The 27,765-nt window shown below is 58.6% G+C and overlaps 10 protein-coding genes across 10 annotated transcripts; 7 read left to right on the top strand and 3 right to left on the bottom strand.

Annotated features, from left to right (window-relative positions):
- Positions 1–1,024: 1,024 nt before the first annotated feature.
- On the top strand, positions 1,025–5,595 carry BKCO1_4200072 (ankyrin repeat and zinc finger domain-containing protein; the record flags this gene model as incomplete). Its single annotated transcript, XM_020275932.1, has 2 exons — positions 1,025–3,044; positions 3,548–5,595. The coding sequence occupies 2 exons, from the start codon at positions 1,025–1,027 to the stop codon at positions 5,593–5,595; spliced, it is 4,068 nt and encodes a 1,355-aa protein (XP_020128245.1).
- Positions 5,596–6,017: 422 nt separating this feature from the next.
- On the bottom strand, positions 6,018–7,367 carry BKCO1_4200071 (2og-fe oxygenase; the record flags this gene model as incomplete). The annotated part of the gene is made up of 1 exon (XM_020275931.1): positions 6,018–7,367. The coding sequence occupies one exon, from the start codon at positions 7,365–7,367 to the stop codon at positions 6,018–6,020; it is 1,350 nt and encodes a 449-aa protein (XP_020128244.1).
- Positions 7,368–8,102: 735 nt separating this feature from the next.
- Positions 8,103–9,231, top strand: BKCO1_4200070 (autophagocytosis protein; the record flags this gene model as incomplete). The annotated part of the gene is made up of 2 exons (XM_020275930.1): positions 8,103–8,632; positions 8,691–9,231. 2 exons carry the CDS (start codon positions 8,103–8,105, stop codon positions 9,229–9,231), a joined length of 1,071 nt encoding a protein of 356 aa, XP_020128243.1.
- Positions 9,232–9,890: 659 nt separating this feature from the next.
- On the bottom strand, positions 9,891–10,509 carry BKCO1_4200069 (uncharacterized protein; the record flags this gene model as incomplete). The annotated part of the gene is made up of 2 exons (XM_020275928.1): positions 9,891–10,286; positions 10,396–10,509. The coding sequence occupies 2 exons, from the start codon at positions 10,507–10,509 to the stop codon at positions 9,891–9,893; spliced, it is 510 nt and encodes a 169-aa protein (XP_020128281.1).
- Positions 10,510–11,936: 1,427 nt separating this feature from the next.
- Positions 11,937–13,392, bottom strand: BKCO1_4200068 (methyl-binding domain protein 6; the record flags this gene model as incomplete). The annotated part of the gene is made up of 3 exons (XM_020275927.1): positions 11,937–12,535; positions 12,585–13,316; positions 13,374–13,392. The coding sequence occupies 3 exons, from the start codon at positions 13,390–13,392 to the stop codon at positions 11,937–11,939; spliced, it is 1,350 nt and encodes a 449-aa protein (XP_020128240.1).
- A 353-nt stretch (positions 13,393–13,745) lies between these two features.
- Positions 13,746–14,824, top strand: BKCO1_4200067 (alpha beta-hydrolase; the record flags this gene model as incomplete). The annotated part of the gene is made up of 2 exons (XM_020275926.1): positions 13,746–14,495; positions 14,618–14,824. The coding sequence occupies 2 exons, from the start codon at positions 13,746–13,748 to the stop codon at positions 14,822–14,824; spliced, it is 957 nt and encodes a 318-aa protein (XP_020128286.1).
- Positions 14,825–16,972: 2,148 nt separating this feature from the next.
- Positions 16,973–19,565, top strand: BKCO1_4200066 (c6 finger domain protein; the record flags this gene model as incomplete). The annotated part of the gene is made up of 7 exons (XM_020275925.1): positions 16,973–17,184; positions 17,264–18,136; positions 18,195–18,225; positions 18,284–18,339; positions 18,401–18,475; positions 18,530–18,711; positions 18,886–19,565. The coding sequence occupies 7 exons, from the start codon at positions 16,973–16,975 to the stop codon at positions 19,563–19,565; spliced, it is 2,109 nt and encodes a 702-aa protein (XP_020128269.1).
- A 616-nt stretch (positions 19,566–20,181) lies between these two features.
- Positions 20,182–21,056, top strand: BKCO1_4200065 (ubiquitin hydrolase l3; the record flags this gene model as incomplete). The annotated part of the gene is made up of 2 exons (XM_020275924.1): positions 20,182–20,248; positions 20,371–21,056. The coding sequence occupies 2 exons, from the start codon at positions 20,182–20,184 to the stop codon at positions 21,054–21,056; spliced, it is 753 nt and encodes a 250-aa protein (XP_020128287.1).
- Positions 21,057–21,841: 785 nt separating this feature from the next.
- On the top strand, positions 21,842–23,823 carry BKCO1_4200064 (fact complex subunit pob3; the record flags this gene model as incomplete). The annotated part of the gene is made up of 5 exons (XM_020275923.1): positions 21,842–22,141; positions 22,194–22,705; positions 22,756–23,364; positions 23,420–23,492; positions 23,542–23,823. The coding sequence occupies 5 exons, from the start codon at positions 21,842–21,844 to the stop codon at positions 23,821–23,823; spliced, it is 1,776 nt and encodes a 591-aa protein (XP_020128288.1).
- Positions 23,824–24,247: 424 nt separating this feature from the next.
- BKCO1_4200063 (zn 2cys6 transcription factor) lies at positions 24,248–26,709 on the top strand (the record flags this gene model as incomplete). The annotated part of the gene is made up of 4 exons (XM_020275922.1): positions 24,248–24,267; positions 24,321–24,553; positions 24,607–25,836; positions 25,910–26,709. The coding sequence occupies 4 exons, from the start codon at positions 24,248–24,250 to the stop codon at positions 26,707–26,709; spliced, it is 2,283 nt and encodes a 760-aa protein (XP_020128282.1).
- Positions 26,710–27,765: the final 1,056 nt, after the last annotated feature.

Here is a 27,765-nt window from a genome sequence, read left to right as displayed (position 1 = left end):
ACGTGTCGGGATAAGCCCAGGGATCACCGTCGTGTGCTGTCTGTGCGCCCGCGGCCCATCTCCAACAGAAGATGATGCCTGAGGCTTGCCATTGAAGCTGCCCTGACGTGCATCTGAGCCGATGAGAGTCTCGAAGCGTCTCCGGCTGTTTCGTGTTCCCGTGTGCCCGGGCATCCGAGCCCTGCGCGGTCATTGCTAGTTAGCTTACCTCGGCCTGGTGTCGGTGAACAGGCCTGCTGTGGAAACCAATTGGGAAGTGATAGAATGCATGTGAAGCGTCTCGGTCATCCTCACCCGTCTGTAGTAGCCATAGTAATCGTAGTAGAAGACTCGTATACCACCTCTCCTCACTCATTCAATACACACTCCCTCAGCCAATTAAGCTGGTTTGGCCGATAACTCGCGCTGTAGTGGCCATTCCTGAACATTCCCGCTTACGCACCTGCAGCGTTACGATGCATTGCACTAAAAGGATAGAATGCCAGACGCGACGGAGATTGTGCATTCTGGACCTTTGATCTGTCTGGTTCAAGCACTGTTTCCTCTGTTCCCGCGATCGACAAGGACATCTCGCCAGTAAAAGATCCTTGTGAATTCAACATTTTGGACCATGTGAAGCCAAGCCCGTCATCTCAGTCCCAACAGCAAGCTCCGACGTTCGAGGATGGGAGCTTTTCCGTTGATTTCCGCTTCGGGCACAACAGCGCACATGGTGCGTGTCGGCTACCGTTTTGCTGGGCGCCGTGGCTACGGCGGGCGACGGAGCCCGAGCCCGCTGCGGCTCCCCTTCACCTCTTACCCCAGAATTCACCGTCGCGCTGCATGCGGAACTCCGACACGCACAAAGCTGCGCAACCCCTCAACCCTCCTTCCGCCCAACTTCATTCGTGACAATTCCTGACCTGGCTGCCATCGGCCATACCCCATCGTATGTTCAGGCGCACGCGCTGAGCAAGTCTTCACCTCTACGCAGTTTCGCCTTCGCCCGAGCACTATCGTCGCGGGTAGCTGCATACCTTTCCCCATGACCGACTACAGCAAACAGACGGTCGCGCAGCTGCGCCAGGTGCTAAAGGAGCGAAGCATCCCGTCGACCGGCCTTACGCGCAAGCAGCAGATCATTGAGAAGCTTCAAGAACACGACGCTGCTGCCGCCGCCGAGAACGAAGACGCGTCCGCTACTGAAGCCACGCCTGTCGCAGAGGAGCCCGAATCTGCGACCGAACCCCAGGACCCATCGTCTGCGTCGGACAATGCTGCTGAACCCGCTCCGACGACGGCGCCGGAACAGCAGGATGACGCGCTGCCGTCACAGCCTGCGGAGGATGCCACCATAGATAAAGTGTCAGGAGATGTCGCGCCACAGACCGAGCCCCCAGTGGCGCTTCCACACCATGAGGCCGTCCAGCCTGCTGAAGCAACCCCGTCTGCGGACGGCGTTGCAGGTCACGATTTCCAGGAAGATGCGCCTGCGCCTGCGCCGGCGGAGCAGGAATACGCGACCCCACGCCCTACGACGGCCAATACATCCGTCTCGCAGACGCCAATCCCAACCCATGAACAACGTTCTCCAACGCCGGTGGCGGAGCCGCGCGCTTCGACCGCAGACTCGTCACGGCTTGGATCGCCGGAGTTGAAAGAGGATTCCAGGAAAAGAAAGAGGCGTAGCCTCACGCCACCAATTCCGCCAGAGGAGGCCGTGAGGAAGCGTATGAAGCAAGATGAGGACAATGCACCTGTAGTGCATCTTCACGAGGATGCCGATGCTCCGGAACCGAAAACGAAAGATGCTGTGATGGAGGAAGCTGACGCGCCGGTCGACGCGGAGGCTGCGAAGACCGTGCTACCAGCAAGAACGAGCGATCACGTGGTAGATGTCACGGGCTCGAAGGCAGCGGAGGATTTGAAAGAATCTGAAAGCGAACATCGAAATGACCCAGGCGAAGGAGAGCGCGGCCAGCAGGTCCTAGAGGAAAGGGAAGAGCAAAGGACGGGCACCAGACTGCCAGAGGAGTCGACAACAGTACGTCGGCCTTCGACGTCGCACAAGACGGAAAAGGAAGGACGCTTTAAATCTGCACTGGAAGATGCCACTTCTGCGCCTGCTGGTAGTGGCCCAACGGAGACTGGCTCGGCACCCGAGGACGATGACCGCCCGATCTCGCCTGCCCTACATGCCGCAACCCGCGGCCTCTACATTCGCGGATTCATGCGACCGCTCCAATTGCCTGCGCTTAAGAAACATCTCATTTCTCTGGCCTCCCCGCCCTCTACGTCCGAACCGGACACCGATGTTTTGGAGCTTTTCCACCTGGATCCCATCCGTACACATGTCCTGGCTTTGTTCAACTCAGTCTCAGCTGCTGCGCGAGTAAGAAGTGCTCTCCACGGTGCGGTTTGGCCAGTCGAACGGACTAGGAAAGCCTTATGGGCAGACTTCATCCCTGATGAGAAGGTCGGCGAATGGATTGACTATGAAGAGAAGGAAGGCGGCGGCCGCATGGGAAAACGATGGGAAGTTGTCTACGAGCCCAATGATGGAGATTCTAGCGTCAGGGCTGAGCTGAGGGAAGTCGGCGCAACTGGACCGCGACCGCCCGTGGGAGGTTCTGGGAGCGCGAGCTCCCCCACTGCGTCAAGCGCTCCCGCGAAGAAGCTGCCTACCGGCCCAGCGGCCGAGAAGTCGTTTTTGGCGTTGGACAAGCTGTTCCGCTCTACGACGGCAAAACCGAAGCTCTATTTCTTGCCCGTCGAGAAGGACATCGCTGAGAAGCGCCTAGACGAGCTTGATCGCTGCACCAGTAGAGATTGGAAGCCCAGTGACGCTGCTGGCGGCACAGAGCGGAGGTACACATTCGAGAACGGAAACGTCCTTGTCGACGCTGGCCCGGACGCAGAGACGTTCGATGGTGTGAGGGGCCGCGGTCGCGTGCAATACAGAGGCGCGTTCGGTCCTGGTGTTGGAGGTGGAGGCGGGCCTGGCGGAAGGCCCCGTGATAGAGGTTGGGGTGTCCAACACGGTATGGGTGGGCCGCCAGATCCTGGTAGGTGGAGGAGGTAGGACGCGCTCGAGGCTCAGTCGTGAGCAATATATTTTGGCCATATCCTAGGACACAGGAGGCTTGTATAGGACTGTAAGATATTAACTTGGACAATGCGTTCAAGAGTACTTCATATCTCCAACGGAAGCTACCTGTCATGTAGATATATATTTTACGAGCTCTGAGCGGTTTGCATCGTTGGTCACTTCTTTTGTTGCTGAAGCTGTCACGCATCTAATCTTATCTACGCATACATGACTCAAAACCCGGTGACGTACGAGGGGACGCCGCTCACCGCGCCCCATCGGTCGGGCACTGCAAGCGCGCCGCCTCAAACCTCATAAAAACTCAATATCCTCAAGCGTCGCCTTGCACACCTGGCCGAACCCAACAATGGCGCACAAGGAAGAACATCCGCTGCTGCAGAAGCCACTTTATGGTACCTAATCCCAGCGCAACTTCACCCCGCGCATTAGCCCCGCCAGCTAACATTTGGTGACAACCAGTCTTCGACCTCCCCAAGGACATTGTCGACACCCTCAGCGTGAAGGAGCAAAGCGCCGCCGCCCTCACCGCCGCCGCCACCACCACTGCGGGCATCGACGGCGCAAGCCCCGAAAAGAACGCCGCCGCCGCCGCCGCCGCCGACGAGAAGGATGGAGGAGACGACGACGACACGGCGCCGACGGCAGCGGTGTCGACGTCCTGCGGGCTCTGCGGCCTGACGTTCGCGAGCCTGGCGGAGCAGCGCGGACACGTGCGGTCGGACCTGCACGGCTACAACCTCAAGCAGAAGATGCGCGGGGCGGCGCCCGTGGGCGAGGCCGAGTTCGAGCGGCTGGTGGGCGAGCTGGACGAGAGCATCTCCGGGTCCGAGAGCAGCAGCAGCGGCGGCGGCGGCGAATCGGACGAGGAGGAGAACGCGAAGGGCGGCGGCGGCGGCGGGGGGGGGGACACGACGTTGAGCGCGCTGCTGAAGAAACAGGCGAGGATTGCGGATGCGAGCGGGGCGGGGGAGGCGGTGGTGGTGGCCGAGGCGAGGAAGAGGAAGAGGGGCGCGGGAAAGCCGCCGATGCTGTGGTTCACGAGCGCGAGCTTGCCCGCGGAGGTCAACTTGGGCGTGTATCGCGCCATCTTGTCGGATGCGGAGCAGGAGGATGGGAAGAGCCTGGCCGAGACGATACGGAAGAAGCAGCTTCCGCCGCAGAAGACGGTTGCGAAGCGGGAAGAGGGTGATGAGGGAGACGAGGGAGGCGTGAAGCTGCTGGTGACGCCGGAGATCGGGCCGCATTACTTCCTCTGCATGATCGGCGGTGGGCACTTTGCTGCTATGATCGTGGCGCTTGCGCCGAAGACGGGGAAGAAGCATACGGGGCAGAGTGAGCGGCAGGCCACGGTGGTGGCGCACAAGACCTTCCATCGGTATACGACGAGACGCAAGCAGGGCGGTTCGCAGTCGGCGAACGATGCTGCGAAGGGTGCTGCCCACTCGGCCGGTTCATCGTTGAGAAGATACAACGAGGCGGCGCTGACGTCGGAGGTGCGAGCTCTGTTGTCGGAATGGAAAGACATGATTGACACGGCCGACTTGCTCTTCATCCGCGCTACAGGCAGTACGAACCGTCGAACCCTGTACGGACCTTACGATGGACAAATACTACGGCTCAACGATCCTCGCATTCGAGGGTTTCCTTTCAGCACTAGGCGCGCCACACAGTCTGAGCTGATGCGCTCTTTTGTCGAGCTCACGCGTGTAAAAGTCAGCCGTGTCGACGAGGCCGCCCTCGCCGCAGCAGCTGAAGCAACAGCGGCGGCAGCGGCAGCCACGCCTCCCCGCACCTCGACGCCTTCCAAACCTTCGAAACCGAAGCCCACGCCGGAAGAGGAGGAAGCCCTCCTCCACTCCTCTCAGCTCCAGGCGCTGATCCGCCGCTCCAAGGCCCCCGCACTGGTGTCCTACATCCAGAGCAACAACCTGTCTCCCAACTTCCGCTTCCACCCGCTCGACACGGACAAGAACTACCACGCCCCCACGCCGCTCCACCTGGCCGCACACCTGAACGCGCCGGTGCTGGTGCTCGCGCTGCTCACCAAAGCAAAGGCCGACCCGGCCGTGGCCAACCTGGACGAGAAGACGCCGTTCGAGCTCGCCGGCGACCGCGCCACCCGCGACGCGTTCCGCATCGCGCGCCACGAGCTGGGCGACGCGGCGGCCGACTGGGCCGCCGCGCGCGTGCCGGCCGGCGTGAGCAGGGCCGAGGTGGAGAGGGCCAGCGGCGCCGAGAAGGCCGAGGAGGCGGCGCGGGAGGCGGAGCGGCGGAAGACGGAGACGGAACGGCTGCGGCGCGAGGAGGAGCAGAGGGAGCGGGAGCGGCGCGAGAAGCGGGTGGGAAAGGGGAAGGCCTTGGGCGGTGGGTTGACGGAGAAGACGGCGGGCGAGAAGAGGGAGGAGGAGGCGAGGGGGTTGACGCCTGAGATGCGGATGAGGCTGGAAAGGGAGAGGAGGGCGAGGGCGGCGGAGGAGAGACTGAAGAGAATGCAAGGTGGGCGATGAGGTTGGGGCGGCGCTCAGGGCCACGAGGAAAGAGTTATAAACCTAGACGGATCAGTGGGAGGGTAATCTCACTTAGGGACACGGGTTTTCCACATTTTAGAACGTCTAGCATCCCTCAAGAATGGCAGTGCTCAGAGTTGGTTGATCCTCTTCCACCCCCTTAAACTCGCAACTGCTTCAAAGGACTCAATGACAGAGCAAGCGAAAGCAATGTACGCTGGCCATTTGTTTCAGCTACAGCTTTTGGTGGCCGGCGTGAGAGCTCGTTGGAGAAACCATGGAGCACCCAGCCCATACATGATAGCACATGCTCTGGCGATGCCACCTTTCCAACTCAACACGCTGTATCTCATCCAAGATTGGCTTCAAGCGCAGCACACAGCAAGGCTCAAGTTTGTCATTGCGTCGGAGATGATGCTACCCTAGCTCAGATAATAATCTGCGACCTCATCGCCGTACCACTTCCGCCCCACGTCTTCATGACTGCGGATCCATTTCCTCAACTGCGACTCACCCAAGGCATCCCAGCGCGGGTCCAGGAAAGCCGACACCGCGCCCGTGCCGCTCGCGCCACCGTCCGCGCCACTACTCGCAACGGCAGCAGCACCGACTCCTCCTCCCCCGCTGCCGTAAGCACCATCCCCGCCACGCGCCGCCCCCCGCAAGCGCCGCACCGACTCCGGGATGTAGGAGCGGATGCGCGACGCCGTCATGTCCAGCGGCAGGCCCTGGAAGAAGGGGACGGAGTAGCGGGGCGGCGGCGGCGGCGACGACGGCGACGACGGCGACGAGGCGGGAGCGGGAGCGGGTGCCATGACGACGCGGTGCACCGTGGCGCGGACGGCGCCCTCGGTCGCGGCCTCGAAGGCGTTGCCGAAGTTGACGACGAAGGTGCCCGGCACGGGCGTCGCGGGGATCCACGTCTGGCCGTCGGCGCCGAGGACCTCGAGCCCGGCGCCGGTTTGGCGGTCGCCGACCTGGAGGAGGAAGGTCAGCCAGCCGCTGGAATCCTTGTGCGGGCCGACGCCCTGGCCGCCGGCGGAGTCCTCTGAGGCGGGCGAGGGGGGGTATTTGAGGAGCTTGATGCGGTGCTGTGGGGGGAGGTAGGGTGGCTTGGCGGAGGCGGAGGTATTGGTGGTGGTGGTGGTGGTGGTGCTGCTGCCGACAGCCCTCGCGTCTGGGGCCTGGAAGAAGTGGTCGAAGGTTCCGATGGGGATGTCGAAGGCTTCTTCTACGAGGTGGACGAAGCGATAGGAAAGCTCCTGCACGGCATCGTGGTAGGCAGTCAAGGCTTTCCTGAAGCCTGGGAGTAGTTCCTCCGGTGGCCATTGATTGGGACCACGGAGGCGCCAGTAGAGCTGCGAGAAGTCACGGCTGTCGTCGGGTTGGTCTGGAGCATACGTTCCGTTGGTGGTGGTGACCGACTTGCGCTCGTGATACACGACTGGGAGCTCTGTTGCGTAGTCAAACTGTTCGCGGAGATCCTTTTTCCCAAGGGTTGTCTCTTCAGCGAAGCCGCTGTAGCCGAGGAAGTGCGGGGAGTGGAGCTTGGAGAGACTGGATTTGATATGGTCGGGAAGATCGAAGAGCGCGGGAAGTTTGTCTGTTAGCTCGGTTATGACATGTTCCTCGATGCCGTGGTTCTTAATGTACAGGAAGCCAATGTTGAAAAGAGCATCGTGCAGCTGGGCAAGCAGAGCCGGACGCTTTGCTGGGTCGTCGGCAAGACTAAGATCGAGGATTGGTAGGAACGAAGGGACAGACGGAGACATTGTACGGAATTGCGTGAAAGTTAGTTTAACTCAACATGTCAGGAGTGGCAGCAAGACCAGACGGACGGCTAGGTACGAAAGAAGTATGCCAAGATGACGTGCTTGGAGGGGGAGCTGCGTCGACCAACCAGACAGGTGACGAGCTTCGTGCTGTGTACGCCTGTGCCAGCCCCAGCACACACCATGCTCAGCGCATTACTTGGAGAACCCGCGAGGTCTCTACCAACGGTCAAGTCGATCGTCGAGAGAGGAAGGCGTGGTTCAAGACGCCAAACCTGTTCGGGCGATGATCCGGCTGGCCAGCAGGGTGTCTTAACGGCGTGGTGCTACTCAACAGGTCGGCGCGCCAAGTGACCAGGCGCGGTGTCGGAGTTGGTGACGGTGACTCTTGCAAGCCAACACAGTACTTAGTCCACGGGTGATGATGTCAGTGGTTGGACGTCAGGCGGCCGGGTCACTCCGACACTCACGTGCGGCAACTTTCCTATCTTATCGCCTCACCGCCCGCGCTGCGTCCAAGGCAGCTGCCTCGCCCAACCACTACCTCTCCCGCTCCTCTCCCCTCCAAAGGGCTCTACGCGCGAAGCTCCATCCTAGACCCACGTTCCCGTTCTTTAGGGAGCGATCCGAACCGACTTGCCGCAACAACCTCGCTCGACCGGTCGGACAAAGCGACCAACTCGAATCCCCAACCGAACCACCCCGCACCCGCGCCCCACAACAGCACTGCCCACCATGAACTACCTCCGCAGCACGCTGAACACGCTGCGCGATACCTATGCACCCGTATCCCACACCTCGACCTTCCGCCAAACCGGCCAGATAACACCCGAGGAGTTCGTTGCCGCCGGCGACTTCCTTGTCTACAAGTTCCCCTCTTGGTCCTGGGCCGACGCCTCGCACCCGTCCAAGCGCGTGAGCTACTTGCCTGAGGGCAAGCAGTACTTGGTCACCCGTGGTGTTCCTTGCCACCGCCGCTTGGACGACAACTTCGCCGGCGACGGCGGAGACGAGGGCACTGTCGTTGGTGATGGCTTCGCCGGTGGCGCCGGTGATGACGGAGATGACGGCTGGCTGAGGACCGGCGGTGGCGGCAATATGGGCGCGAGCCAGGAGCGCGCAGCCAGGGACGTGCGGACTGTCGACGACAAGGGCGAAGTCAGTGATGCCCCCGAGACGGACGACGAAATCCCGGATATGGAAGATGAGGAGGACGACGAGGAGGCCATCATCCGCGACACCAAGGCTGGCTCTGGTACCGCTGCGTAAGTTTCCCCCCCGCGTCTTCAACAAGCGCCCTGTTGTAGCTAAAACAGCTCATAGTCCTCTCCGCACGTACACGCTTTACATCATGTACACGCCCTACTACCGTACGCCGCGCCTTTACCTGTCCGGCTACCTGTCTCCCTCGGAGCCACTCCCGCCTCACCTGATGATGGAGGATATCGTCGGCGACTACAAGGACAAGACGGTGACGCTGGAGGACTTTCCTTTCCTTGACGTGGGCATCAAAATGGCCTCGGTGCACCCTTGCAAGCACGCTTCTGTCATGAAGGTGCTTCTTGACCGTGCTGACGCTGCGCTCAAGCTACGTGTGGCAAAGATGAAGGCCGGTCAGGATGTCAGCAAAGGCCATGGTGCCGAACTGGGCATGGAGGGACTTGCAGAACAGCTGGAAGGCGTGCAAATCGGCGACAAGAAGGATGACAAGAAGGGTGATGGCGACGAATGGGAGGTTCTGGACCAGACATCTGCGCCCGAGGATGACGTTGCCATCCGGGTTGACCAGTATCTGGTCGTGTTCTTGAAGTTCATGGCCAGCGTCACTCCGGGTATCGAGCACGACTTCACCATGGGCGTATGAGTGGCAACAATTCCCACTCATAGTACCACGGACTATTCCATCATTTGTACTTTTCGCGAACGAACGTAGGGGCTCGGTACCGGCGTTCTTGACTACTTGCACTTTAGCTACATTACGAAGGCGCTTAATTGAGATGCTGCGCGAGGGTTGGATACTGGGCGTTTGGACAGGCGCAGCAAAGGTAGAGACACTGTTGGGGACCCCTCGTACCTTTCTCTCTACTATACCAAAGGCTTGCGACCAGATAGACTCATCATTCAAATGAATAGGAAATGCTAGTGATTTGGATCAAGACCCTGTGGAGAAGTATTAAGGAAAGATGGGTGTAGTTTGCTAACGAATGATATGCCTACCCCACGACTAGGTGGGGATTGGGTGAGGGTGAAAAAAGGGCTGGGCCAGAACGGAATCCCCGCCAAACACATCACTTTCCGAAAACAACCTTGTAGCTTCGTAATCTTCATCCCACATGAACAACATGTCATCGGTCCGCCACTTTCATTTGCTCTCCTCCTTATCTTACCCCTTCCTTCCTCTCGTCCCCCACCCCACCCCCTCCAGACCTTCATCTCTTCAGCTTCCCGTCCTCCGTCCTCCGTCCTCCGTCCTCCGTCCTCCGTCCTCCCTTCCCTCCCGTTTCCCTCCCCTCCCCTTCCCTTTCACCACTGATAAATCCACCTCGCCGGCCTCTGCTGCACCTGCACCTCCTCCCCCTCCCGCAACAGCTCATGGTCATCACCATCACCGCCGCCGCCCACCACACCCCGCTTGCCCCAACGCCGCGCCCTCATCATGGCGGCGCCGCCGTTGCCCGCGGTGGCGATCCTGCCGCCCAGCACCGCGCTGATGAAGTCCTTGACGGCATGCACGTGCTGGACGACGGCGAGCCCCTCGACCGAGTCTTCCGCCAGCCCGGCGTGCGCCTCGACGTCGTCGCGGGGGTGGAGGAGCGCGTAGCGGCCCGGCGACACTTCGCCGTCGGCGTCGATGTGGCGGCGCACGAGGATGGAGGCCGTCGTGTGGCCCGAGTGCGGGAAGCGGGCGGCGATGTCGTGCTGTTTTGGGGGAAGGGGGCGGGTTAGGGTCGGTTTGGTTGAGGGTTTGAGGGAGGGGAGGGAGGGGAGGGAGCGGGCTGCGACGGAGGAGCTGGCTGGGAAAACTCACCTCGGAAACGCCGCGCGCGCGTAGGGCATCGACCTCGGCTTCGCTTGCTGGAGCGGGGAACGCGGCGACGCTGACTGCGGCGGCGAGAAGGATGGTGGCGATGGGATACTTCATCGTGGGTTCTTGCTCGTGGCTGAGAAGAGAATGTAGTGAGGTATCGTGTGTTGATTGGGGACCTTTTCCCGGGAAAACTCGACACGGTCGATATCAAGATTTTGGTTGTCGAAGGAAGGATTTGGTGCTCGGGATGATAGTGTGCGATGTTGTTGTTGAGCGAACGTAGGACCAGCGAGCGTATACAAATGGTAAGTGATGACTAGGGAACGGAGAGACGAAGGCAGAGCGTGCGTGCTCCAGCTGCCTTTCAACCACGTCGTCTGGCGCTCAAGAAGCACAACGACGGGTGCGAGTCCCTTATACCCTCATTTTCTGCCTCTCTTTCAAACAAGACGCCTAGCCCTTGGTCCTGTTCTCGTGAGTCGGCGGCGCTCCCCTCGCGTCGCCATCGCACGACACACGAACAAGGCGCATCAAAGGAATTGAAGAAGAGAGCAGAAAGGTCAAAAAGGGGGCGAAGAGGAGCAGAGAGGGTGTCGTGTGTCTTCTGCAAGGAACAGCCGTTTGGTTTCTTTTGGCTGACTTATCTCAAAAGCCACCCTACGCTTATGTCATGAACAGGGTTAGATTGTTCTTCTTTTGGCTCCGATAGCAGCATCGGAGCATGACCAAAGTGAGACGCGTCGCGTCGTCGCAGCGCGTCTTTTGGCACGTGAAACGAGGGGACGCTGGAGAAGGGAAGGGCGCCGATGCAAGGAGTAAAATACACGCGCACAAAAAACATACCGCTGTGCCGCGAACACCAGTAAGGATCCTCGAGTCAAGAAATAGTCTTTCCAACGATGTGCTGAAAGAAGTGCTGGGAGAATCTCGAACTGAAGAACCGGCCTCTGAAAGCTTCACTTGGTGCATGTAAAATTAACCGGACATACCTATGTCTTCGCAGCCCCGGGGTGGATCTTGCGCAAACGGCGGAAGAAGTCGACCTAAAATCCCGAGGAATGTGGAATTGCCACACCTAAAAATTCCTGGGAGCTCCCTTTCGTACATCCATGTCGATCGACCATCCGATTCACCCCGATATGCGTTTCAAGGCATCAATCATCGTAGTCACACGCAGCAGGGACAGGGTCGAGATGCAAAGGGCCCGTTGATGTAGGTTTACGGTAGGCCACATGTGACCAAAGGAGGGACAGACACCTCGAGCACGATCCGTCGCCGCAATACCATAGCCCTTCTTTCCTAATGCGCCTTTCCTCCGTCTAATTGGCTTTTCCCAACACCCATAAGTCCAGAACACAACTTCCCCAACACCCTTTTGTAGCCCCAGCTAGTCGTTCACGTCGTTGAATAGGAACCGTATCGTCGTAGAACCAGCCGCCTGAGAGACTTGGACCAAGTCGTAATGGATATAGACTGACGCTGAAACACGAGGAGTCCTCCCGCCGAACATGATAGTTCGGCTTCAATACTTGCAAGAAAGATTAAAAGTCTTCGAAGTCTGCCAGGTTCCTTCTGGGCATTTCTCCTATCGGGGCACCAAAGTTGTAGCTCCGTTTAGTCTTGAGTCTAATTCCAGGAACTTGCGGTTCAGCTGAGCCTGGTCCCTCATCCTCTCCTGCTGGGTCGACCGGCAAAGACGCTGTAGTGTCGAGCGGGTCAACTTCGGAGTCGCTGGTTTCAGAAGGAGGAACTCCTTGCAAGACGGCGGGCCGCTGCTCCTCGGGGTGTTCACTGAGGTTTGCGAGCCTCTCCTGCAAGGCATCCAACATGCTTGACGCCTCGGACTGGTCGGGACGAGGTGGAAGGAAAAGGGGCTCCTGCATGGCCGGATCTTCGTCGTCTTCGCTTATTTCACCCGATTCACTCTGGACTGCGACTTCGTCCTCCACGGGAATAATTGGCGGTGGAACGGCCTTGGGAGTCTTGTCGCCCGGGGTGGTTTCCATGCTGAAAGAACCAGCTCCTGGTGTGTGCCCTGCATGCCGCCGGTACGACTCGGGCGCCGGTGAAAGATGGGCGATCGTGGACACTGGTGACGGCGGCTCTTCCTCGATGTTTCCCATACGCGCACTGCCACCGACTACCAGGTATTAGTTAGTGATGACTCGGAGCTAAATCTTTCGACTAACCTGTAGCCATGCCGTCGAAGCCGTGGTGGGTGACGGTGAACCTCGCCGGCTGGAACTGGAAGCCCGAAAGGCCAGGATGAGTTTGCGGAGCGTGTTGGCGTGACAAGGCGCCCTGGGTGGGCGGGCTCACGGAGCAGCCGCTCTGAGCGACCACAGGCGGGCTTTTAACGGGAGACACTCTGCTGCCGCCGGCTGAGGGCGGAGAGACAATGTGGCTGTGGAAGCTGTTGGGATCACCGAGGGCTAGCTCGGCCTGCTTCAGCTTGGTTGCCATGACGAGCATTTCCTGCTGCTTCGAATCCAGCGTGGCTCGCAGGCGGGCAATATCCTGCTGGTATAGATGGCGCTCTTGCTCCCACACCCGCCGTTCATTTTCAAAGCTACTACGCGCGCTAGCCAGCAGCTTTCTCCACTCGTCAGAGGCGGCAGAGGCCATGGTGTCGGGGTGGAGCACGGAGCCTGGGGCAACTTGGGCAACGCCATGGTCGGGCGGCGTAAGCGGGGATGCGACGCGGTTCGTGCCGTTGCGCGAGCTCTGGCCGGAGAGCGGGAGGGGGCTCGCCGAGGGGACGCTCTCGCGAGCAGGCACCGAGGTGGGTATCATGGCGGGATAGGAGATGACGGGCGGCGGCAGGCAGGAGAAGGGGAAATACAGAGCGTCGTTCGGGGTGGGCTCAAAGGCCTGGGGCGGCGAGCGAGTCTTCCGCGGGCGGGCGAGCGGTGTGCCGTTCGCTGTGTGGAGTCGAAGTCAGCGTCGTCGGCTTGGGCGTCGGGCTGGGGGGTCATCACCGTGGGCTGCGAGCGGCATGGCGTGGGCGCGCGGCGGTGCGTGTCGGCTGTCTAGAGAATGCAAGCGGGTCATGGCCGGGCGGGTCGGGGACTGGTTGGGATAGGCTCGCTGTCAGAGGCGTGGCAGGCCAGGCATGACGCAGCATGCCACACAGGACCCTGCCCATTTGCAAGAGTATGTGCTAGATTCCGATTCGGCTGGCGGCCGGTTCCTGCAGATCCAGGCCTTGGCGCAGCAGGGCGGAACGTGGGACAGGCGTGCAGGCAGGCGTGCAGCCTTCTGTGCCTGCGTTTCTGCTCCTCTACTGCCGCCGTGCCGCAGCCCCCCAGGGTCCGCCGCCCGCCCGCCCGTCTGTCTTCGAGCGCTGGCGCATGATGCAATCCCGCGCCCTCGCCCTGTCCACCAAGCCGGGCGCACGCCTGCGATACTCCACCCTCCCCGCATCGCCTGAACACGGGCCCTTCTCCACCACGGTGCTCGTGTTCCTCAACGGCTTGCTGCTGCCCCGATCCTCGTGGATCGCCGCCATCGAGACCCTTGTTGCGACCCGCTCGCGCCAGCAGCGGCCAGTCCCGCACCTTCTGACGTACGACCGCTATGGCCAGGGCGACTCTGACCCGGATCCTGCTGATGATCCGCGCTCGCTCTACGGCCATGACGCATCCGCAGTCGTCACTGACCTGCATCGCTTCTTGGTAGAGGCCTGCCATGCTGCCTTGGCCGCGACCCTGGACGACATGTCGGTGGTGTTCGTCGCCAATTCCATCGGGTGCCCTCTTGCGCGCCTCTACGCCGCAGAACACCCCGGCCGCGTTGCCGCCTACTTGTTTCTCGACTCCATGATGGCCAACACCGACTTCGTGTCGCTTTTCCCCGATCCAGATGTCCCAGCCAGCCTCCCTGCTGGAATCACCGTTGACGACCTTCGCAAGGCGAGGGAAGGGTACAGGCGCATGTTCCATCCGACAGTCCCTAATCCAGAGCATTTCGACAGACGCAACCTCCCAGCCCTGCTGCCGGAAGCAGGCAGGCCTCAGTTGCCCGCCGGTCCCAAGAGCGAAGATCCGTATCTGATCATTGTAGGCCACGATCCAGACGAGTTTGCGGAGCAGGGCGAGACGGTATTTCCCATCTCTTCTATCGCTTGCATACCCGTGCCCCGGATTGTGTGATGTCCTCCAAAAGCATCACGAAGCATTGTCAAGTTTTCTTCAACTGCTTCACAGCTAATCTTCCATCTCAGGGAAGCCTGCACGTGCCCAAGGCACTGACAAACGCTTACATCAATCCTCCTTGGCAGGCCTATAACAATGAGCTGGTCCAACTTGCCCCCGACGACGGTCGCGTGAAAAGACCGGTGATTGCTGACAAATGCGGCCACTTCATTCAAAGAGATGGCCCCGAGTTTGTCGCCGAACAGCTTGGGGAATTGTTGGACAGACTTGGGTGAAACCTCACGAGATGCTAAAGATAGATTATCAATCAACATCCCAGTTGAAGATGTGCAAATCACGAACTCCAAGATGGCAGCCATCTCGCGTGATCTAGAGTTTTGCTTTCTTGAATGCACGGTCAGCATAGAACCTCTGTTGATCATGTATGTTGAAGACTATGGGGAGGCTGAACTGTGTGTTGGTTTAGAGTCTTTCAGATCATGGACCGAATGACACCAGACCAAGCCAAGTCAGTAATTTTAGCTAGACCCAATGAACGTCGCCCATCATTTAAGACTGCGTCGTCATTCGGTGGCTATCTCAAATCGATGGTGAGCTTGTCCAGCATGTGTGAAATTCTGCGTTGTTCGCTCTCGCGATGGAGGGAGCGTTACACTGGCCATGCAAGAGCACGGGAGAGAAGGTTATGCCGAGTGACCTAGCAAAGCGAGATATATGGGACCGCAACGGCAGGGCCTGAACAGGCAGTTGCGGGTGGTGGTGGATCGCCGCTTGCTTTTCAGGGTTAGACCAAGATCCGGGTCCACGGTAGGATGCATTGCATCCCTCAAGGCTGCTCCGCGACAGGCGCTAGCCTAGGGCTGTACTGTACACCGTTCACTAAAAGTCATCCTCTCATTTTCTTGTTGGCAATGCCGAACCGAAGCGTAATGAACGCCGCTTCACCAATCAGACGAAGTGCTGTCGGGAAAAGAAGGTGACAGTAGTAGCCCAAATGAATGAAAATTGCGGGGAAAGTGGAATGATAAGTCGAGAGTATCCTTGAGCCGGCGCGTTATACGGTCTCGGCGTTAACGTATATTGAGATATGGCGGACTCTATGCATTGGCCTTGAGTAGATGAGTAAGCTCCCAGTCCCGAGCGAGAGGCTCAGTTGCAGCAGATAGATGGGATTGTACATGTAGGAAGACGTGGTAACAAGCCGCATTTTCTTCTTCCCAAATGGATCTTGCCTCTGGGTTCTTGGGATGCGGCTAGGGCCCGAACTTCGAAGGCAAGGTTGCTAATCGACGATCCGAGCCAGTCCACTGGGCAGGCTAGTGGTGCCATTTGATCAACACTCGATCAAGAGGATCGACGGGTGAGGGAGTGAGGTGGCCGAACATGAAGACAGGGTGACAACATCAGGGTCGCTCAGCAGGGGTGGTGATTGGCGACGGGCGCACAGCCATGCCGCAGCCGGTGGCGAACGGGGCCGGCTGTGGCCTGGAACGGCCCTATGGCCGGAATGCACTCGGGACGGAAGGCATGCATTCGTGCAGGCCGAGGCGGAGGTACATAGTAACGATCTGGACTGGGCTGAGCCGGACCGGCGCCGCCCAAAACGGCCGTTGGACAACGCTTGATGATGAGTGCCGCGTTCTGCTCCACCACCAAGCAGTCGGCGGGCGATGCCTCAAGGGAAACCGGAAACCTGCTGTGGCATATTTACCGCCCTGGCAGGCGCGGCCGGGCGGGCGTGAGGCCGTCTGATTGGACCGGAAGTGTCATCCGGGCAGAACTCGTCACGGCCGAGGTGGAGTCCATAGCTACCTCCCCGGCAGCGCACAGCGGCTTCTCCCAGGTCGCGCTTGCCGCTTGGGAGCTCTGCTGGGGATGCGCACCTCTGTCGTTCTGGGCTGCGCCTGCCGCCATTGGCTGTGCGGCCGTCTGCTCCGGATACGGCGCCCGCAGGCGGTGCAGGGTAGCAAGAGAACGACGTAGTGAAGGTGAAATTGCAGACGGCGGCCGATGGCCGTGCCGAGCTGATTGGCTTGCGGCGACGCAGCAGGAGCCCAGCTCTAAACATCGGGGACGAGGACATCCTGCCGGCTTCGCGAAACCTCTCCGCGCAGGCCTGTAAGTAGCGCGCTGTGGGCAGAGGCAATCTGGAACTCATTGCCGACCTGCCACGCCCCTACCGCATGCGCCACAACGCCGAGGCAGCACCTTCTACCACCCGACGCCACTCTCGTCAAAGACTCGCGCCGCCCGCTGCGTCGGCCGCCGTTGTTCGCTCGCGCTGGGGCGCTGGACCCCCACGAAAGCTCCGTCTGCTGGCCGGGAGGCGCGCTCTCCAGCCTCACAGCGGCCTCTCCATCGCTCCCAGCACCCAAATCCATCGCCCGGCTTCGCTGGCCGCATGACAGCCTGCGCAAAAGACCATGAGTGTCCCCTCGCCACGTGCTGCGGGCGGCCCGTCGCCTCCTGACCACCCGTCCGGGAGCTCGATGCGTCGAGATCGTGCATCCATTGCCGCCCAAGCCTGCGAGACCTGCCGGGTCCGCAAGTCCAAATGTGACGAACGCAGGCCGAAGTGTGGCCTTTGCCAGCGCGTGGGAGCCGAATGCCGCTACAGAGACCCGCTGCCCACCAAGTAGGTTGTTCGCGCGAGCTGTGCGTCGTTGGTTGCGCCGTCCGCGACGCATGCAAGTCCGTGGGCTGACTGTATCCAGGAAGGACAAGACCATGGTGTTCATGCTTGATGCCATCCAGCGTATCGAGGCCAAGGTGGACCATATAGGCAGGACGGTTGATCCGGAAAGTGGTGCGTATGAAGCCGGCCCGTACACAACCCCGCCCTCCGGCCGTCTGCCTTCGATCAGCAGCGTTTCGATGTTGGTGCAGGATCAACCGCTTCGGGATCAGGACAACCCGCCTCTTCGGCAATCTCAAGCCCAGAGCCCATTGGACATGACTCGATCGGTAGGGAACCGGTCCCCAGACGCCCATATCTCTTCATCGCACAAGGTCCTCCTTTGGCCGTTCATCCACGCCCGCCTTGCCGAATTCGATGTGGACGTGGCAGAGGACCTCCATGTCCTCACCCAAGAAGGCACGCCGTGGTTTCTGCACCACGAGCTGCACAGGCACCCAGATCCCTTGCCCTGCGACGCACGCCTGGAGGCAGAGCCAGCTCCCAGTATCTTAGCTACCAACGCCGCGAACAGAGTGCGATTTCCGAAACTCACCTACGAGGAAATGAAGACGTACACTGCCCAGTACTTCAACACGTTCAACATGCTATACCTGATCCTCGACCGCCAGCATTTCACCGATGTCACGCTGCCAAGAGTTGCCAACCACGGGTTCGGAGACGGCGATTACGATTCGATAATTTCCCTGCTGGTCTTTGCCCTGGGTCAGGTGGCCCTAGACGGAACATGGTCGGCGCCGGTGGACAACGGGATGCCGTTTGAAAGCGGCGTGAGAGGGGGCACACATGATAGACCACCGGGGCTTGATATCTTCAACGAGGCTCGTCGGCGGTATGGCTTCGTAGCACATCAAAGCTCGATCGAATCTATCCAGATCACCCTACTATTCGCGTAAGTAAACAGACGGCATCGGAGAAGTAGGATATATTCTGAACTGCTCAAACCTTAGAGTGTATTACGAGTCTTGCGGCAGACACCTCGTAAGTCTACTGGTCTTTGATTCGGCACTACAGTATTTCTCTGCTGACCGCCTGGCAGGACTTTTGGCGTGCTTCTCGAACGGCGGCCAGTAGCTTCCAGATTGTGATTCGAAGGCAAGCGGTAGCCCCATTTCAGTCAGGCCGACGCGTTCCTGTTCTTTCTAACGGTCAGCAGCACAACAATCGACTGGTTTACGCATCAAGGAAACCTTGTGAAAAAGCTGTACTGGACGTGCAACTCAATCGAGCAGTACTTGCCATCCCAATCCCGCCAGCGCTCGAAAGGTGCTGATGCATAGCGTAGCTGGTTCCATTACGATCTCGATCTGCCGCACACAGGAGTATGCGACCACGAGGACGAAGTCCCCCTTCCCGGCGAGATTGGGGGTTACAGGACAGAAGAAGAACAGCAGACAGTCATGTACTTCCTCGCGATGATAGCACTCCGGCAGTTGGTGACGCGAGTCCACAAGACCATCTTTGAAGGTAAGTGGCAAGCGCGGATTCTGCTTATGTTTGCCACCAGATGGCAAAATCACGCGCTTGTGAGGCGGGCGCACCTTGTTGGAAGTCGGAGTATACTCCGTATCAGATGCCACATCCTGGCGCCCTTAATTTGCCACTTTCTCCGAACGCCAGCTAACCCACCTTGCAACGCAGCATCCAGAGCGACGTCTGAGATACCCGAAGGATATGATGGTCCGCCCACACACGTCATACGCGAGCTCTCCCGCCAGCTAGAGTCCTGGCGCTCCACGTTGCCACCGCCCTTACAGTGGGCCGACCAACCACCCGAATCCCGCTTCCAATACTTCCCTCCCGGCTCCCCGAAGATCGGAAGATGTTTCACTCCAAACGGCAACCAAACTCCCTTGGAGAGCCCCGATACTCTTGACCTTGTCGTCGCACACCTGCGTTCGCGGTACTACTACGCCCGCTTCATCCTATATCGACCTTTCGTGTACAAGGTGCTCCATTGGCCGGGGCTGACGACAAACGAAGACCGACAATTCGCGGGGCTGTGCATCCAGAGTACCCTGTTGTGGCCGATTGCGCTTGCCCCCCCCAAACGCCGCAAGAGACTGGTGCCGTTCTTGTTCGTGTGGACGCAGAACTTCATCAGCATCTTGCTCGTCCTGCGGGCCACGACGGTCAGTAATATTCTCGCCGATGTCTGCCGCAAGATGGTCGACAACACGGAACTGATGCTCACCGTTCAATGTCTCCTCGAGTGGCTTGCCGATGTACGGACAATCGATGGGGTTGCGTTGTGGAGCTGGAAGATATTAGACCCGTTGTTCCGCGACATCTTCCCACACGTCTTTGCCGTCGGTCTCTAAGCATTCGTATAAAACTACTACAACCGGGAAGAGAGTGCGGTTTGGAGCCGAGAAGAATGCTCGACGGGAGCGCTGGGCCGAGTAGCGTGACCCACAGAAGGATCCGGTGCGGCCAGCCAATGGTACGCTCCATGACGATATCAGGACTGGATTTGGGGTTCTTGAGGCGACCTCTGGTGTGCCAGTACTTCATTGTGTTTGGAGGAGTGAGACTATCAAACCCACCATTGAGTCGCGCTTGGCATTGCGGCACTTAGCACGGTCCCATCACGCCAGATGGGCCACGAACGGATACAGCAAAGATGGCGGTTTTTTCTTTCTCTTGTCTCGGTTCATAGCATATGCCCCATCCAACGAGCGTGGCTATTAGCATATCCAAGAGGTGGATCAATGACACACTCTTCCCAGCATAATATACAAAAAGCACCGAAATGTTATCTCACTGGTCAGACGGCTGCACGCACGCACGTGCCTCCCAACGCTTAGGTACGTCCCGTCATCCTCCGCGCGCGTCTTCCCCAGCAATACAACACAACCCTCCGACTGCACGACGATCCCAACGTGAAAGAACGCCCCAGCATCCTGCGCACGCACAGTCTCTTTCGGATCCAGGAAGATGTCGACCACCGAACCACACCAGACGTCCAAGATCATCGATGGGAAGAAATATTTCATCCCGCTAGGTATGTACATACATACATACACATGACCAGCGACTGGCGCGCGCGCACCTCGTGAAATGACCAACCGCCGCCGTGCGATATTGTCCGATCGACCTCCTCACGCCCCTCGGGTATATATGCAGAAAACAACCCGGACGTCTTCTCGCACCTCATCCGCGCCCTCGGCGTCTCCCCGCAGCTCGGCTTCCACGACGTCTACAGCCTGGACGACCCGGCCCTGCTCGCCCTGGTGCCGCGCCCCGCGCTCGCCCTCATCTTCATCGCGCCCGGCGCCATCTACCACGCCGCCCGCGACGACGTCGCCGCGCGCACGCAGCTGTACGACGATGCCGGCGCGGAGCAGCCCGTCGTGTGGTTCCAGCAGACCATCGGCGAGGCGTGCGGGCTGATGGCGCTGCTGCACGCAGTCTGCAACGGCGAGGCGCGGAAGCACATCGTCCCCGGTTCGCTGGTCGACGGGCTGCGGACGGAGGCGCTGCGGCTGCGGAGGGTGGACCGCGCGCGCTTGCTGTATGAGAGTGAGGGGTTGGAGAAGGCGCATGCGAGTGCGGCGGTGCTGGGCGATACGGGCGCGCCGGAGCTGGGGACTATAGCTGAGGGCGCGTTCGTGTGCTTTGTCAAGGGTGATGATGGGCACTTGTGGGAGTTGGCTGGGTATGCGAAGGGCCCGTATGATAGGGGCGAGTTGGCGGAGGGGGAGGACATGTTGAGTGAGAGGGCTTTGGAGTTGGGGGTGAGGACGTTTTTGGAGAAGGCGGGCGGAGATGCGAGATTCAGCCTGGTGGCGTTGGCGCCGAGCGGAGAGTGAAGGGTAAGGTGGGTGAACTACCTTTTAGGTGCTTGAGAGATGAGGTGTTTGCGTTTGGGAAGCTATGCCTTGACCAAGAGCGCCAGGATAGATACTTCAGCGGTGCATGTAATCACTTTCGGCCATGCATCCTTTGTGAAGCTTTCGGAAATAGAACTCGAGCTTACAGTTATATGTGCTCCCTTCCCTGTCCTGTCACGACCTCGTGTTGATCACTGTCCTTGAAGTCTAGTAGTCTTGAAGTTTTACGTGCAGCTGAAGCAAAGCGTAAGGTATGACGTACATCGTACATTGCCAATCAGAAAGACGAACTGACGGGATAAAGTGATAGTCATTGACGATGCATGCATGTCTAAGCGAGAATGTCGGACACACTTAAAACATAGAATGCATGCCCGTGACCGCTGGCTCGATTTAAACAGGAAACATAATTGTATTTGAGGTAAAGATGTGATCGACCCGACTTGAGTTGATCACCGTTTCATGCCTAAGGCATCAAAGCGCGGGTAATGCTCGGTCGCTAGTCGCGTTTTCAACGCGACGACTCAGGCGTCGCCGCAGCGGCGGCGCTTGCTGCTGGATAGCTGCTCTCACACCTCACCTTAGCCTTCACTGCTGCACTCACCCACCACCGTTCCTTCCCGTTTGTACCAGCAGCTTCGCCAAGCCGCACGCGAGCAGCACCTTCCCGCTATATATTTTTCCGCGCGCTGCGCAACTTCTCTTCGACATGTAAGTCAACCAAGCTCATTCATCTTTCTCAACCGCTCCAGCTTGCGCCCACCATGTCTGCCTGGCGCGTTGATGAACCGGACCCGAGCGCTGATAGGCGGCCACACTCGAACAGGTCTGAGCCTCTCAGAGAAAGTTTTGACGGCATTTACCTGGACCTTTCGACGCTGCCTGGACGATGCCGTTTCGCTGAAGGCGGCCTTGGCTGGAAGCCTTCGGCCGGAGGGGATACCTTCACCCTGGACAGAGATAACATTACGCTGGGACAATGGAGTCGCGCTGCGCGTGGCTACGAGCTGAGGGTCTACACCAAGAACACTGGTCTCATCCAGCTCGATGGCTTCCAGCACGAGGTAAGAGCAGGCGCGTCCACCGCAAATGTTTCAATGGCGCTGACCTGCGTAGGACTTCGATCGTCTGGCCAAGGTCTTCAAGATGTGGTATAGCATCAACCTCGAGAGCAAGGAGCACGCTCTGCGTGGATACAACTGGGGCAAGGCCGAATTTGGAAAGTCGGAGCTGTCGTTCAACGTCCAGAGCCGCCCCGCTTTCGAGCTGCCCTACTCCGAGATCGCCAATACCAACCTCGCCGGAAAGAACGAAGTTGCCATCGAGTTTTCGCTCACCGGAAATGGTGAGGATACCGGTACGAACGGTCATCTAGGCGGCGCCAGAGCTCTGGGCAAGAAATCGGGCGGTGCGAGGGACCAGCTCGTGGAGATGCGGTTTTACATCCCTGGAACTGTGACAAAGAAGGAGAAGAAAGAGGATGGCGAGGACGTGTCTGAGGGCGACGAGGAGGAGGAGCACAACGCTGCCAGTCTGTTCTACAACACACTGATCGAAAAGGCAGAGATTGGCGAGATTGCGGGCGACACCTTCATTACATTCGAAGATATCCTGCATCTCACGCCCAGGTACGTAGCCTACATCCATGTTGATGTATCGCTTACTGACTCCCTTGTAGAGGTCGTTTTGGTCTGGACATGTACGAGACGTCGTTCCGTCTTCGTGGCAAAACGTACGACTACAAGATCCAGTACGATGCGATCAAGAAATTCTTTGTACTGCCGAAGCCCGACGATATCCACCAACTCATCACCATCGGCGTCGACCCGCCTCTTCGTCAAGGTCAAACCAGATACCCTTTCATTGTCATGCAGTTCAAGAAAGACGAGGAGCTGGACGAGCCGGTTCCGCTAAACATCGAGCCCGACGTGCTGGAGGAGAGATACAAGGGAAAGCTCGAGGCCCAGTACGAGGGACCGATCTACCGTGTCGTTGCACAATTGCTCCGTGGTTTGTCAGGAAGGAAAACGATCGCGCCGTCGAGGGATTTCGTCAGCCACCACCAGCAGAGTGGTATCAAGTGTTCGATCAAGGCCAACGAAGGACACCTCTACTGCATGGACAAGAGCTTCTTGTTCGTGCCTAAGCCGGCCAGCTACATCGCTTTCGACCAGATCTCGATCATCACCATGTCTCGTGTCGGTGGTAACCTCTCGTCGAGCCGCACTTTCGACATCACGATTAGGATGAAGAACGGTTCAGATCACCAGTTCAGCAACATCAACCGGTACGTGGACAAAAAAAAAAAAAACGATGATTGCATAGCTAATCCTGTGGCACAGTGAGGAGCAGACGCCCCTGGAGGATTTCTTCAAGATCAAGAACCTGAAGACCAAAAACGAGATGGTGGATGATGTAAGTAGCACGGTCTTGCACCATGGGACATTTGCTGACAAAAATATAGTCTGGCGCCCTCCTCGCGGCAGCTCTCAACGATGACCTGGACGAGTCGGACGACGAGCAGGTGGCAGTCAACCGCGGCAGCGCAGACGAGGACTCGGAAGAATTGGACGAAGACTTCCAGGCCGAGAGCGAGTCGGAAGTGGCCGAGGAGTTCGATTCAGATCACGAGAGCAGCGGCAGCGACGGCGACGAGGAAATGGCAGATGCGGATGCGGATGCCGACGGCGACGAGGACACGTCGATGGTGGAACGGCCAAAGAAGAAGGCGAAGACGGACAACTGAGCAGGTGGATCCAAGGTTGGTGGGGGATTCGATTCCTGAAGTCGTAGTTCCAGAGTACCCAGAGCGAAGGGCCACAGGCGTTATTTGGGGGCCGCGCGGGGAAAGACAGTTTTCATCATTTAATGGATGCCATGGCCGGCTGGATTAATTGCTGGCGAATCAGGACACGGCCCATGCAAACTGGAATTATGCCGGCGGAGGGCGAGCTGGGGAGCGGAGAATATGCGGCGTCCCCGGCGCCCCGCACTTGGTGCATGCGCCGCGTGCCCGGGCAGTGTTGCCTGTGCGCCAGTCAAGCGCGCTTGACCAGGGAACGCCTCTCACCCACACCCAGACCACCTCCATCCGGCGCCGCTCTCACCTCCGGAATGCGCTTTACATCCAAGGGCTCCTTGAGCGTGCGTCTCTGCGGACAGCTGGACAGATGAGGTCGCGCACAGGCTGGTACGCCACCCACCCCCCGAGCTTGCGCCCTCCAGCTGACATGGTGTCGCCAGCCAGACGTGCCGCGTGCGAAAGCTGAAATGCGACGAACGGAAGCCCGTCTGCGGGCCATGCACCAAGGCCAGTCGCGAATGCGTCTTCAACTCCGGCCTCATCTTCCGCCACCAGCAAAATGCCTCGATGAATGGCGGCGACGGCGAAAGCCCCGAGCAGGGCCTCAAGGGTTTCTACGCCTACAAGAACACCTTTGGCCACGACGCCGTCTGGCTGGACATTCCCAAGCAAGGTGCGTCGCACCGCCCACGCGTGCAGCCGCCGCCAGGCGCTGACAGCCTGCAGTGAGATTCTGGAACACCACCGACCCCTATAATGAGCCCATGTCGCCCGCGTCCGAGACGTCGCCGGCCAGCGCGCCTGAACAGCCGCCATCCTCACAACACGATGCGCAGACCATGCAGTGGCCCCTCCCCGACTCGTTCACGCACTCCGACGCCCAGTCGCCTGCCCACGCTCTGCATGCTCTGTCTGCCGTAGCCACCGGCGACCACTATGCATACCTGCATCCGCGCGTGAATAGGCACGACAGCACCCCCGTTCCGGACGCGCCGTTGAGACCGAGCAATGGCCTGTCGGCCATGCACCCTCCCACGCCGCTTACTCGCCAGGCAGTCGATTCGCCCATTTCGCCGCCCGTGTCCATGACCTCGTCTACAAACCACAATATCGATTTTCTTTTGAACCATCCGTCGGCCGTATCCCCGCCATTGGACCCCAGTCTACACTCTCCATACGCGCATTCGGGCAGGGAGGTGTTGCACGCGAGGCCTGCAAGCTCACATATCTCAATGGGATCCAGTTCGTTTGAACACAATGTAGAAAACGACCATGAGCTTACGTACCTCTTGCGCTACTATTCCGAAGGCCCGGGACAGTGGATGGACCTATTCGACTTGGGTTCGTACTTTGCGTCCTACGTCCCGGTCAAGGCGCAGACAAATCCGGTACTCAAGTACGCAGCCATCGCTTATTCTGCGAAGGCGCTTGGCCGCGTGAAGGGCAAACGTCCAACCATGGGCGGCAACGCAATTCGTTACTCTCGCACCGAGCTGTACCCGAATACGCATTCCATCGATTGGTACCACAAAGCAACCGAGTACTACGACAACGCTGTCTCCCTCCTCCGGCAAGCGTTGCAGGAAGACTCTCGCGGCATTTCGCAAGAGAGTGCCAGTGGCGAGGGACAGTGGAGATCGGCTGACGGCTCGGATGGGAGCTTCGGACACCAAAAGCGCACCAGCCTGTCGGGATTTCCAGTTTCAAGATGCAGCTCGGATGAGCTTCTGGCAGCCACTGCCATCCTCTGTGTTTACGAGTTCCTTGATGCATCTGGCCCTGAATGGTCTCGTCATCTGAGCGGAGCCAAGTCCCTGATTGATATTGCGAAAGACAGCATGATGCCCCTGCAGCTTCCTTCCCCTGGTATAGCGCTTCAATCACAGTCTGTGAAACTTTCCAAGGCTAGAAAAGCGACCTTCTGGAACGTAGCCCGGCAGGACATGCTCTCAGCGTGTAAGTGTTGCCTTGCATGTGCTTTTTCTGGCGCCTGTCTCCCTACTTAACCAGCAATGCTGACTCGTCGCAGTCATCAACAACACGCAAACTCGGCTCGACACTGAAGATCTGCCAATGTGGAAAGATGCCGGACTGCAGATTGACGACAACGGTTTCATCATGCCCGTCGAGGCAACCACTAGTGGCTACCCTGAGGGCGGAAATGTGATGAAAGAAGACATGATATCTAACTCCCTCGTTTGGCTCATGTCGAAGTTGGTCAACTTTATGGCAGCTGGTGATGAGCTTCCTCCGCTACCAGACTCTCCCTGGGCTCAAGGAGTACCGCAAAGGACGCTGCTTGATTACTGGGTCTACCTCAGACGACAATTCCAGATTTGGTACGATGGCCTCCCTCTTACCTTCAAGCCTTGCGCACGGATTCCACCATCTCGCATCCCTAGTTCCTTAGTCGAGGACGACCTTGATGCCGTGCTCCCCGAGGTATGGTACAGTCTGTCTATGTGCGCTTCCACAATGCAATCGTACCACATGTCTCAGGTCCAGCTTCTGTTGAACAAGCCGCATGAGACGACCCAGGGAAGATCGACTATATTTGCCCGGTTCAACTCCTACGAAAGCGCCGTTCAAGAAAGCCAGATTCACAGCCGAGAAATCGTCAGTATCGCTCTGTCGAGACCAGATGCTGCCGTTCGCATCAACTCCGTCCAGCCACTGTACACTGCGGGCCAGTGTCTTACGGATCCAAGGGAGCGCCGGCTTGTCATAAAGCTGCTGCGAGAGATCGAGGCTGACACAGGCTGGGCTACCGACTACCGAGTGAACCAGCTCATCGAACAATGGGAGTGGGGCGAGGGTGACATTCCATGAAAGATCTCTGTCTGAGTGGGAGACAACACATTCGTGCTATTTGACCGATCGGAAGGGAAGCTGGTCTGCATGATGCCAGCGGCATTGTTTCCCTGGTGTGAATGGCGGTTTCATGCAGCCATGCACTGAATGAGAGCACGTGAAGCGAACTAAAGCCCCTCATGCAGTGCCACAAGGTCGATATTGAGGATACAAGTCATTCTCACAGCCCCTCTTTCAGCTATTAGACGGCGACGTCCAACCATCTACAGGAGAGGCCAACCGCAACCGAAAGTAGTAGATCTGTCTCTACCGTGTCGGTCACCAAGCTTCAATTCGTAGCGACCGGGGGACGCAGCACAACAACGGCCATCCATCGCCAGGATCAACAAGTGATGGCCATAACCGCCATCAGGCGAAAGGCGCACCTCTCAGGCCTCGACACTGATGGTTGGCAACAAACCATGCCAGAGGAAACACATCATGTACAAAGGACGACTGGAGACGACGAAGGCACCCGAAGCCATTGCAATAAATGCGCTTGTCAAGTTGCTCGTCGTTGACAGATTTCGGGAGTGCTTTTGGATCGATCATTGACCAGGAAGCCACCAACAACGTAAATGGCCAGGAGCCCACTCTCGCGCGGGGCCTAGCACTTCAAGATTCTTAAGAATACGTATTGCATTTACTTCGCTCAAAACCTTCTCGTTTTAGGAAGAGGATTCGAATGGGGGGGAAAGTGGTTGATTGGACTGAGGGGATCAATATCGAAGTGACTGGGTGGGTTTGGAATGACCGAGATTGGAAAACGAAGGGGGTTGAGAAGAATCCACTCCTCGTTGTCGACATGCATATGAGAGATGGTGCATCAAAATGTAGAATAGCATGGTCCAGAGGAAGCATAAGATTTTGGAGGGATTGACGGAAAGGAAGAATTGTAATACCAAAGTTAATTATTTTTTCTGAGCTCAATTGGTGGGTTCCCTTCTTGCCATTTCTTCGAAGGACACCCTTTCCGGACCGCGATTCGAGAGCTCTAACTGTTTGACTTTCATGGTTGACGCTAGTAGTTTATTC

This window comes from Diplodia corticola (assembly GCF_001883845.1).
Source record: "Diplodia corticola strain CBS 112549 chromosome Unknown scaffold42, whole genome shotgun sequence".
Classification (NCBI taxonomy): Eukaryota; Fungi; Ascomycota; class Dothideomycetes; order Botryosphaeriales; family Botryosphaeriaceae; genus Diplodia; species Diplodia corticola.
The sequence above is the reverse complement of the archived record's forward strand: the minus strand, read 5'-3'. Positions and strand labels throughout refer to the sequence as shown.